This window comes from Cebus imitator, unplaced genomic scaffold (genome assembly GCF_001604975.1).
Source record: "Cebus imitator isolate Cc_AM_T3 unplaced genomic scaffold, Cebus_imitator-1.0 Scaffold228, whole genome shotgun sequence".
Classification (NCBI taxonomy): Eukaryota; Metazoa; Chordata; class Mammalia; order Primates; family Cebidae; genus Cebus; species Cebus imitator.
In genome coordinates, this window is record NW_016107543.1 from 3,115,467 (window position 1) to 3,127,386 (window position 11,920).

Below are 11,920 nucleotides of genomic sequence, written 5' to 3' on the forward strand. Positions count from 1 at the left end.
CTTTCTCCCAGGCTGCAGTGCAGTGGCACAATACTGGCTCACTGCAACCTCCACCTCTCAGGTTCAAGCTGTCCTTCCACCTCAGTCTCCAGAATAGCTAGGATTACAGGTGTGTGCCACCACACCTGGCTGATTTGTTGTTGTTGTTGTATTTTTAGTAGAGGTGGGGTTTCACCATGTTGATCAGGCTGGTCTTGAACTCCTGACCTCAAGTGATTCGCCTGCCTCGGCTTCCCAAAGTGTTGAGATTATAGGCATGAAGCACCTCGCCCAGCCAGCATCAGGATTTCTGAAAAGCTTCCCTGTGATTCCAGTGTGCAGTCAGGGTGAAAACCACTGCCACTCCAGGAGAACCTTGACTTGATGCTGGCTCTCCTCACTGATTCAAAATGTTTAACTTTGTCTCTGCCTGATATCCTTGAGTATTTGGGGGAGTGCTGAGGTCCTGTGCCCCAAGGTTCTAGCTTCCAGAAGTCTCCCAGTCCCTTTTATTTTCAACCCCCCACAGCCTTCACACTCCCCAATTCGCCCTTCCTAACCAACAATTCCCAAATCCTGCCCAGAGAGAAGGTTACCAAGGCAACTGGCTTAATCTGGTAACTGTGGCATGTGCTGGGAGAGAAGCCCTTCCCTCCTCCTCTTCGGTTCATAAAATGCTACCTGGGAGCTCCAAGCCATTCCAGCCCCTTTCCCCTTTCAAGCTCGGGGATATTGGGGTGTCCAATAAGGGGAGCACAGAAAGCTGATACTCAAGACTTCTAATACAGCTTCTTAGCCAAAATTGTACACTCCTCTTTTTACTGTTTCCAAATCCACAAACAGATGGGTGTGCAAAGCTTTATTTCTGTGAACACATGCTCTAGCATACATGGGACCAGATATGTACATACATTGATACGTATGTCATACACACCCTGTTCAGTTTTACTACCACTCCCAGCCATCAGCATTCCTGTCCCTGCCTGGTTGGTGCACAGTAAACAGGGGTGGGGCATTGTTCAGGGAGCCTCCATCCATCCAGAACCTGGTGCCACTCCCCCACCTTGTAAGCCTAACCTGGATGTTTTCACACTTAGCATGGGTTTACACTGCACCCCCTTCTTGGACAGTATACCCTTAAGGACAGGACGCTCCTGGCAAAGGCATCAGGAGTAAGGATTACTTGGAGTGCTAATTTGGCACCACTTTGCCCACTCCAGGGCTATGTACCCTTGGGCTCTGTGCTTGATGACAGTCAGCACTTCTGGGGTCTGTCACCTGTCTCCATGGCCCTGCTTCCTTCTGCTGCCAGCTGGGCTCAGGTGCCCCTGTGGTCCTGGTCTCCTCCCCCCTGCCTATTATCTCCTCCTCACCCCAGCTAGACCTGCCACAACCTGCTGCTCCCTGCCTGGCTCCTACCTGCCTGCCAGTACCTGCCCACAGGCTAGGCCCACACTACCTATTGTGCCCTATCAGAGAGGAGAGATGGGCACTGCCTCCAGTGCCAATGCTAATTCACCCAAGAGGCCTTCCTTCCCAGCCCTTCTCACAGAAGGAAGATAAAGTCCATCTATTCCTGTGAGTATGGAAAAGGTGCACACTCTTGGGTTCAGCAATCTGTAGGCCTGACTTGGGTACGCAGGTAGGTGAGTCAAGGTGTCCAGGCCACAGACCTGACTCTTTGAAATAATGCTAAGAACCCGGTAATCCCTTGAGCCAAGAATCTTTCTCCATTGGTAAATCTTTGCCTCACCTTTGCCCTTAATTTCTTCTGCTCAGAACCCAAGACCCTTACTGTTTCCCTCGCGGTCAATCCCAGCGCGCGAGTTCAAGCCTCGTGCGGCGCGGGGGCGGGCCCAGGAAGGGCAGGGGCGGGACTGGGCGGGGACTGGAGGAGGGGGCGCGGTCTCGGTTCTGCCACCTTCCCCCCCACCCGGCCAGGAGCGCAGCCGCCGCCGCCGCCGCCGCCGCCGCGTCCTCTCAGCCTTGCGCTCCGCCCGCTGCTTCTGCCGCCGCAGCCCAGCCCGGGAGCGCAGAGCCGGGGGCACCGGCCCCACAGCCTGCCCACTCTTCGGGCCGCGTGCCGGCTACAGCGGCATGGGGGGCTGCTGAGAGCCGGCACTCCTTCCCTCTGGCACCTCCCCCGGCTACTGGCCACTGGACTCTGGCCAGCGAGGCTCGGCACCTCTGGCCCCTAGTCCGGCGCCTGGCACGGCCCTCTACTCTGCTCCTCCAGCTCTGAGCATCGTGTCCCCGCGCCCCCCCCGCCCGCGCCAGGGACACCTGGGTCCCCCGGCGGCCCCTAGGAGAGGGGCGGGGGGGGGCATGAAGCCGCTGGAGAAATTTCTGAAGAAGCAGACGTCGCAGCTGGCTGGCCGAACGGTGGCGGGAGGTCCCGGCGGGGGTCCGGGGAGCTGCGGCGGGCCTGGAGGGGGTGGGGGACCTGGCGGGGGCGGCGGTCCAGCCGGGGGACCGCGGTCCCTGCAGCGGCGTCAGAGCGTGTCTCGCCTGCTGCTCCCCGCTTTCCTCCGGGAGCCCCCCGCCGAGCCGGGGCTGGAGCCGCCCCCTGAGGAGGAAGGGGGAGAGCCGGCGGGGGTCGCGGAGGAGCTGGGCAGCGGGGGGCCCTGCTGGTTGCAGCTGGAGGAGGTGCCGGGGCCGGGACCGCTCGGGGGAGGGGGGCCCCTGCGCTCCCCTTCCTCCTACTCCTCTGACGAGCTGTCCCCGGGTGAGCCCTTGACTTCGCCACCCTGGGCCCCGCTGGGCGCCCCCGAGCGGCCGGAGCATCTTCTGAACCGGGTTCTGGAGCGACTGGCCGGAGGGGCCACCAGGGACAGCGCCGCCTCAGGTAAGGAGCTGGCGGGCTCGAACACCCGGAGCAGGGGCTGGCCCCGGATCCTCTTCTTTGCCCTTGGAGCATGGGGGTGGCGTCGTTCTGTGGCTTGGGTACAGGATTGAGTGGTCCGCGGAAGCTGGCTAGGGGCCTAACGTAGGCACAGACCCTCCTGCAGAAGAGGGGGCAGTACCCACCTTCCTCCCTGCAGCAGCCTCACCCCCGGCTGGAGAAGCAGCTGAGCCTCTTCCTCTCCTTCAGCCACCCTTCCTTTCCCCTGGGCATTGTAGCCATTGACTTCCACGGGTCCCTAATGTTGAATACCTCCTCCTGTGGGCCCAGATTAGGGCCTGATACATTAAGATGGAAGCTGCCCAGCACAGCCATGCCACCCACCAGAGGTGCTTGAGCTCTGAAAACCCCGGGGTCCCTGACTCTTCAGAGGCCTGCACAGCGCAGGCTGACCCACCCAGAGCGGGGGCTGTTTCAGACAGGAACAGGCCCTGCCTTTTATACATCAGCAAAGGGATGCGTTGTCCTTAGCAGTTTGGCGGTGGGGGGGGGAGGATAGCGTTCTCCTTGGGGGTGGACTCAGAAGGTGTCTGGGAGGGGAGATGTGGCTGGGCTGGCATCAGGGCCCTGCAGCACCCAGGGTGCTTGAGTGCCTCCAGCTCCCACCCTTCCCTTCCTGTGGCAGTGGCAGACCTCAGCACACAGCCTCTTTTTTTTTTTTTTTTTTGAGATGGAGTCTCACTCTGTCAGCCAGGCTGGAGTGCAGTGGCACAATCTCAGCTCACTGCAGCCTCTTCCACCTGGTTTCAAGCGATTCTCCTGCCTCAGCCTCCAGAGTGGCTGGGATTACATGCACCTGCCACCGTGCCTGGCTAGTTTTTGTAATTTTAGTAGAGATGGAGTTTCACCATCTTGGCCAGGCTGGTCTTGAACTCCTGACCTCATGATCCACCCGCCTTGGCATCCCAAGCGCTGGGATTACAGGTGTGAGCCACCGTGCCCAGCATACAGCCTCTTTAAAACATAATCACCACACCCTGAGAAGCTTCTTCCCTAAGTGATGATACTATTTCACCACTCCCTTTCAGCAACCCTACTAAGGGGCCTTTGAGGAAACTGAGGCCTCAAATGGCTGGTTGGTGGCTGAGGTAGAAGACCCAGGGGTCTTTGGGTCTACCTCTAGGCATTGCAGAAAGCCCAGGAGAGTCTGAGGTTTGGGAGCCCCGGCTGAGACCCTAATGCTGAGAGCTTTCACACTCGCTCTCAGCCCTCTGCAGGGAACCCTAACCTAGATGTGTGGAGCGGGGCTCCACTCTCCTAAATCCTTCACAAGACCTGGGTCCTCTCCTTTGGCTCAGGCTGTAGTTGCCCTGAGGAGCTGACACCTTTTGGATTTAATTAGAAAAATATCAGACACACACAGCTCTCCTAACCATAACTTCACGCCTACACCACACACCCTGTGTCTCTATGACACATTCCCTAGGGAGGCTGTACGTTGGCCCAGAGCCTGCCTTGGAAAAGACAGATGCCCAACTGTGGCCCCCATATCAGCATCTCCCCCACTCTGTCCCCATCTTACTCTTCCTTTGCTCCAGCTTAGAAATCCTGTGAGATAAAGTCTATGAAGGATGTCAGGCCTCTCGATTCCTCGTCCCCTTCCCTGAAGCTGGGGGTCAGAGCTGGGGGCTGTCTGACTCACTGTAAGAACACAGTAAGGAGCTGGGCGCGGTGGCTCATGCCTATAATCCCAGCTTTTTGGGAGGCTGAGGCGGGCGGATCACAAGGTCAGTAGTTCAAGATCAGCCTGACCAACATAGTGAAACCCCGTCTCTAAAACAAAACAAAAAACAGCCGGGCGCGGTGGCCTGTAATCCCAGCACTTTGGGAGGCCAAGGCGGGTGGATCACGAGGTCAAGAGATCGAGACCATCCTGGTCAACATGGTGAAACCCCGTCTCTACTAAAAATACAAAAAATTAGCTGGGCATGGTGGTGCGTGCCTGTAATCCCAGCTACTCAGGAGGCTGAGGCAGGAGAATTGCCTGAACCCAGGAGGCGGAGGTTGCGGTGAGCCGAGATCACGCCATTGCACTCCAGCCTGGGTAACATGAGTGAAACTCCGTCTCAACAACAACAACAAAAAAACAACAAAAAAACAAAAAACAAAAAACAGCAAGGTAGCTGGGCAGGGAGGAAAAGGGAGAAACTGTCTTTCCCCTTTTACAGGGGACTGGTGCCACATATTCTGCTCAGTCTCCCCTCGGGTAAGGCTCCTGAAATGTCACCCATGTTATCTGGCAGGCTGGATTCCCAGAGTAACTGCTTTGGGAAATTCCAAACCAGTCCCAGGGTGAAGGAGAATCAGCTTAACCTGCCACTCTGATGTTCTCCAATAAAACCAATGTTCTCAAGTCATCCTGGTCTCCTCCCAGGGTGTGTGGGAGGAGAGAGCTTACAGAAGTTACTCTAAACCTAGCCAAAGCCTCTCTAACATCCAAGCGGCCCCCTCTGACCACTAGGCTTTCCCCAACACTCTGCTTGCCTCAGGCATATTGAGAAAATGACAGAAGACTCAGAATTATGGGTTCTTATTCCAGCTCCAGGCAAGTCCCTCCCAGCTCTGGGCCTCAGTTTCTCATTTGTGAAATGAAATTGTTGAAGTAAATTACCTCGTGTGGGTTTTCCTCCTCCACCTTCATGGCTAGAACTGACCACAGGGGATGGCGAACCAAGGGCCTTCAGAAGCCTTGGTTTTGTCCTGGGACAGTGCCTGGGGACCTGGCCCTAACCTGTCCTGGTGAGGACACCTGGCTCCCTCCCTACACCTTGCCTGTGTGTGCCAGGAAGCCCTGCCCCACCCCAGGGCTGGCTGCAAGTCAGGGCGACCTTGTACCCGGCTGACTGGCTAAGCCAGGCCCAGACGGGGGTGTGGAGGGGAAAGGGGTGGTGAGAGGAGCCACTCCTCTTCACCATTTTCCTTCATTAACCCTTCTGTCTCTGGGCACCCAAAGGACACTAGATTTCTGTATAAAGGTTCTGAGATCAAAGCGATGGCGTCTTTCCCTCTCCCTTTTAATCAGGCTGGTTCTCACCTGCCTAGTTAGAACTCAGAACTGTTAGGTAGGAGATGGGGAGGGGAAGAGGAACACACACACACACACTCCCCCCACTGATGCTGACCTCTGTGTTTGGAAATACTCTTTGTTTAGAGATCCTTCTGTGGGCTGCTTTTTTCAGGCAAAACTCAAACTTGATGTGTTATCTGACCAACTTCCCACACACACTGAAGAGAAGTGCACGTGGCCATCAAAGGCACGCCCCCCCCATTCCCTTCAGCTGCCTTGGCAGCTGCCAACCCCACCCCCGCAGCGGCTGCCCAGAACCTTTACACATGTGTGTGTGTGCGTATGCAGAGCATGACGGGGCAGGTGGCTGGGGCTCCGGCCTGGCTAAAGAGAACTTGCCCTCATGGGCAAGAGAGGGAGGCACTACATTTCCAGTTTCGTTCTGGAAATGCCCTCCTGACATCCTTGGTGCCCACCGATCTTTACAGATATCCTGCTGGATGACATTGTCCTTACGCATTCTCTCTTCCTCCCGACGGAGAAATTTCTGCAGGAGCTACACCAGTAATATCCTTTTGTGGAGTTTGTAAAGGGAGAGGTCAGAGGGAGCCGCTCCCTCCATCACACATGCAATGTCAGAGCCTAAACTCTCCCCTAGAAAACATACCTGGGGCCGGGCGAGGTGGCTCACACCTGTAATCCCAGCACTTTGGGAGGCTGAGGCACGCAGATCACCTGAGGTCAGGAGTTCGAGATCAGCCTGACCAACATGGCAAAACACTTTCTCTACTAAAAGAAAAATTAGCCAGGAGTGGTGGCACACACCTGTATTCCCAGCTACTCAGGAGGCTGAGACAGGAGAATCACTTGAACCTGGGAGGCGGAGGTTGCAGTGAGCCGAGATCGTGCCACTGCCCTCTAGCCTGGGCAACAGAGAGACTCTGTCTCAAAAAAAAAAATTAAAAAATTAAAAAATCTGGGTTTCACTCCCAGCTTTTCTACTCAACAGCTGTGTAACCTGGGCAGATTACCTAACCTCTTGGGGCCTCGGTTTCCTCTTCTGTAAAATAGAGGTAAATAGTACCTGTCCTGCCTACCTATGAGCTGCTGTGAAGATCAGTCTGATAGCAGATGTAGGAGTGCTTTGGAGGCTGCAGAGCCCTGTACAAATGAAAGGTGTTATTTATTTATTTATTTTGAGATGAAGTCTTGCTCTGTCATCCAGGCTGGAGTACAGTTGTGTGTTCTTGGCTCACTGAAACCTCTGCCTCCAGGGTTCGAGCGATTCTCCTGCCTCAGCCTCCCCAGGAATTGGGGACTACAGGCGTGTGCCACCAGACCTGGCTACTTTTTGTATTTTTTGGTGGAGCCAGGGTTTTGCCATGTTGCCCAGGCTGGTCTTGAACTCCTGACCTCAAGTGATTCGCCCACCTTAGCTTCCCAGAGTGCTGGGATTATAGGCGTGAGCCACTGCACCCACACAAGGTGTTATTATTCTACTAAGGGGGCCTCTATCCCCACTGAATTATTGCTCCAAAACATCTGGTTGCCCAGTGAGCTATAATGGGTCTGATGTAAACATCAGGTCATGGTTGTGCTTCAGTGGGGTCTACTAGAGAGGAGCCACTGGATGGGCTATTCATAGGGTCTCATAAGCATGGGCCTCTCATGGAGTTATTCTAGGACCTAATTGTAAATGTCAGACCTCTGAGTAGAATGTCACAGGCTCTTGGCCAGGTGTGGTGGCTCATGCCTGTAATCCCAGCACTTTCAGAGGCTGAGGCAGGTGGATCACTTGAGGGCAGGAGTTCGAGATCAGCCTGGCCAACAAAGTGAAACTCTGTCTCTATTAAAATACAAAAATTAGCCAGGCATGGTGGCGGGCACTTGTAATCTCAGCTACCCTGGAGGCTGAGGCAGGAGAATTGCTTGAACTCAGGAGGCAGTGGTTGCAGTGAGCTCAGATTGTGCCACTGCACTCCAGCCTGGGTGACAGAGCGAGATTCCATCTCAAATAAATAAATAAATAAAGTCACAGGCTCTCTTAGAAACATCAGGCCTTCCAGTGAGGTATAGTCAGGTTTGTGGTAAGCACCATTGGCCTTTATTAGGTGCACTGTGAGCTCCAGGCCCTGGGCTGGACAGGGCTTGGATGGGTCTGGGCAGGGTATCCTCAAGTGAAAATCTAACCTGTCTAACCTGCAGGAGCTGGATGTGGTCAAGTGGGTGCCATCACTACCTACTCTAAGCAAAAACCTGCGCTGGGGCATGAGGAGGTCTTGGCCCCTGAAACTCCTTTCTCTCTGGCCCCAAGTCTAGCAATTTAGCCTCCCATCTTTTTTTTTTTTTTTTTTTTTTTGAGATGGAGTTTCACTCTTATTGCCCAGGCTGGAGTGCAATGGCCTAACCTTGGCTGGGTTCAAGTGATTCTTCTGCCTCAGCCTCCTGAGTAGCTGGGATTACAGGCATCTGCCATCACGCCCAGCTCTTTTTTTGTATTTTTAGTAGAGATGGGGTTTAACCATGTTGGCCAGGCTGGTCTTGAACTCCTAACCTCAGGCGATCCGCCCATCTCAGCCTCCCAAAGTGCAGAGATTACAGGCACGAACCCCCATACCCGGTGTTTCTTTCTTTCTTTCTTTTTTTTTTTTTGAGATGGAGTCTTCCTCTGTTGTCCAGGCTGGAGTGCAATGGCGCGATATTTGCTCACTGCAACCTCTGCATCCTGGGTTCAAGCCATTCTTGTGCCTTAGCCTCCCAAGTAGCTAGGATTACAGGCATGTACTACCATGCCCGGTTAATTTTTGTACTTTTAGTAGAGATGGGGTTTCACCGTGTTGGCCAAACTGGTCTCAACCTCCTAACCTCAGGTTATCTGCCCACCTCAGCCTCCCAAAGTGCTGGGATTATAGGTGTGAGCCACTGCACGTGGCCTAGCCTCCCATCTTTCTCCTCAGTTCCTCAGGTCTGCTTGCCTAGGGGTTTTTCTTAACTTAAGGTCAGCTTTGTTCGTGCAGGAGGCATGGAGGGTCCTGAGGGGCTGGGCCAGAAGCAGGCCTGTCTAGCCATGCTTCTCCATTTCTTGGACACCTACCAGGGACTGCTTCAAGAGGAAGAGGGAGCCGGCCACATCATCAAGGTGGGCCTTGGGGAAGAGAAGGTGGGTAAACGGGCTATCAGGTCTAGAAGGGGGCCCCTGTGAAGGAGCCATACTTTTGATGCTGGGTACGTGGAAGGAAGAGATGCCAGGGGGCCTTAGGTTATATGGCTCTTCTGTGCTCAAAGGCATGGAGACTTGTCTGGCCCCGGCAGAGAGTAGCCCTTGGGATGAGACCCCTTCCTTCACCTTCTTTGTCCTCCTCTCTCTAGGATCTATACCTGCTAATTATGAAGGATGAGTCCCTTTACCAGGGCCTCCGAGAGGACACTCTGAGGCTGCACCAGCTGGTGGAGACAGTGGAACTAAAGTAAGGGGGAATGGGGCAAGGGCGGGAACAGAAAAGAGATCCCCTGTGTTCCTCTATTACAGAGGTTGCCTCTGGCCTATGGGCTCCAATATGGATTTGTTTGTTTTGAGACACAGTCTCACTCTGTCACCCAGGCTGGAGAGCAGTGGTGTAGTCTTGGCTCACTGCAACCTCCACCTCTTGGGTTCAAGTGATTCTTGTACCTCAGCCTCCGGAGTAGCTGGGATTATAGCGTGTGCCATGCCCAGCTAACTTTTGTAATTTTAGTAGCAATGAGTTTCATCATGTTGGCCAGGCTGGTCTCAAACTCCTGGCCTCAGGTGATCTGCCTGCCTCAGCCTCCCAAAGTGCTGGGATTACAGGTGTGAGCCACTGTGCCCAGCTTCCAATACGGTTTTATTTCAACTCCTTTCTCTCACTGGAGGTGGCACAAAGCACTGTCTCCAGTCACTTTTTTTCTTTTGTTCATTCTCCCTCTACATTGTCCAATAATCCAGTGGTGTACTGGTAAATATTTAACAACCAGTGCTGCAGAAGAAAAAGCCTGATTTGTAGCTTTTGCTGATTCCTACAGTGTAAACTCTGTCACCATGGCTGATTTCAAGCTACCAACACTGAAGGAGGAGTTGGGAAGAGACGTGCAGCACAGGCCGTTATGTAGTATCTCCACCATAGTAGATGTGGTAAAAGGTAGTGAAACGGCTGGGCAAGGTGGCGCATGCCTGTAATCCCAGCACTTTGGGAGGCCGAGGCGGGTGGATCACGAGGTCAAGAGATCAAGACCATCCTGGCTAACATGGTGAAACCCCGTCTCTACTAAAAATACAAAAATTAGTTGGGCATGGTGGCGTGCGTCTGTAGTCCCAGCTACTTGGGAGGCTGAGGCAGGAGAATTGCTTGAACCTAGGAGGCGGAGGTTTCAGTGAGCCAAGATCACGCCACTGCATGCCTGGGCAACAGAGTGAGACTGTGTCTCCCAAAAAAAAAAAAAAAAATAGTGAAACAGGAAGGAAATTACCTTTTTTGTAGTAACTTATTTGAGTATACGTTTTACATATTATTTGTTAATTTTATTATTTTTTATTAGAGACAGGGTTTCATTATGTTGATCAGGCTGGGCTCAAGCAATCCTCCCACCTCGGCTTTCCAAAGTGTTGGGATTCTAGGTGTGAGCCACCACACCTGGCCTGACTATAAGCTTATAAAACATATATATTTATTTATATTTTAATGGCTCTTTAAAAACCAGTTGGCAAAATTCCCCAGAACTTAACAATCTGCTCTTGTGAGCCAGTGTAAACTAGCTTCAGGACACCATTGCATTCATCTCTCCGTCTGTCCATCCCTCTATCCATCCATCCATCCATCCATCCATCTATCCATCCATCCATCCTGCCCTTTTAGTTTCTCTCTTCTCCCTCCCCACCACCACAACCCTAATGGAGGCCTCAGCTTGTGGTCTGGCATCCTTCTCTCCCTTCTCTGTGCTGACACTAGAGAGATCTTTCATGCTCCTATTCCAAAGGCATCCCTGCTCCCCATGCTTCTAAGAGAAAGTGAAACATCCCAGCATTCAACACCCTTCCCTTTCTGCCTTCTGCTGTTTCTTCCCGTCTTATCTCCCACATCCCGTTCTGACACCGCAACTCCTGCACTCTCCAACTTCCCACAGTCAGTTATATTGTCCACCCCAGAATGCCCTTCTCCTACCCCCTTCTCTTTTTGTTCTTTTTTTTGAGACAGAGTGTCGCCCTGTCACCCAGGGTGTAGTATAGTGGCACAGTTTTGGCTCACTGCAATCTCCACCTCCCAGGTTCAAACAATTTTGGATTCTTGTGCCTCAGCCTCTCAAGTAGCTGGGATTACAGGTGCACACCACCATGCCCAGCTAATTTTTGTATTTTTAGTAGAGATGGGGTTTTGCCATGTTGGCCAGGCTGGTCTTGAACTCCTGGCCTCAAGTGATCAGCCCACTTCGGCCTCCCAAATTGCTGGGATTACAGGTGTGAGCCACTGCACCTGGCCTCCACCCTCTTCTCTTCCTGCTCTCCTCCAAAGCCCAGTCAAATGCCATCTTCTCAGTGAAAACTTCCCAGATCCTTTTAGGAATGGCTTTCTCCTTCCCCCGCATCAGCACAACTCTCCTGGTACGTTTGTTACATCACCAACACCTCTTGCCTGGTGTTAAAAGTAGCTGTGTGCCCGTCTGTCTCCTTCCCAGACCGTGAAGTTCTTGTCAGCAAATTCAGCAAACAACTAACTGATGATCAACTACCTACCATGCGCCAAGCAGTGTGCTAGGCCCTGGAGGATGAAAAAAATATTCAGTAAGGACCAAATTCCTGGCCGGGCATGGTGACTCATGCCTGTAATCCCAGCACTTTGGGAGGCCAAAGCAGGCAGATCATGAGGTCAGCAGTTCGAGACCAGCCTGTCCAACATGGCGAAACTCCATCTCTACTAAAAACTTAGCCGGTCATGGTGGTGGGTGCCTGTCATCTCAGCTATCTGGGAGGCTGAGGCAGGAGAATCGCTTGAACCTGGGAGGTGGAGGTCGTAGTGAGC

The 11,920-nt window shown here is 53.4% G+C and overlaps 1 protein-coding gene across 3 annotated transcripts in view; it reads left to right on the forward strand.

Annotated features, from left to right (window-relative positions):
* Window positions 1-1,923: 1,923 nt before the first annotated feature.
* Window positions 1,924-11,920, forward strand: part of RAPGEFL1 (Rap guanine nucleotide exchange factor like 1) — an 18,140-nt gene continuing 8,143 nt past the window's right edge. For 2 of the 3 annotated variants that reach the window (XM_037727386.1, XM_037727387.1), the window contains exons 1-5: window positions 1,924-2,824; window positions 6,377-6,455; window positions 8,892-9,027; window positions 9,258-9,355; window positions 10,853-11,026. In XM_037727386.1, the coding sequence (XP_037583314.1) occupies window positions 2,305-2,824; window positions 6,377-6,455; window positions 8,892-9,027; window positions 9,258-9,355; window positions 10,853-11,026 (1,007 nt within the window). In that variant the 5' untranslated portion in view covers window positions 1,924-2,304. The remainder of the gene's footprint in view (window positions 2,825-6,376; window positions 6,456-8,891; window positions 9,028-9,257; window positions 9,356-10,852; window positions 11,027-11,920) is intronic. The other variant, XM_017497122.1, reaches the window with a different exon arrangement.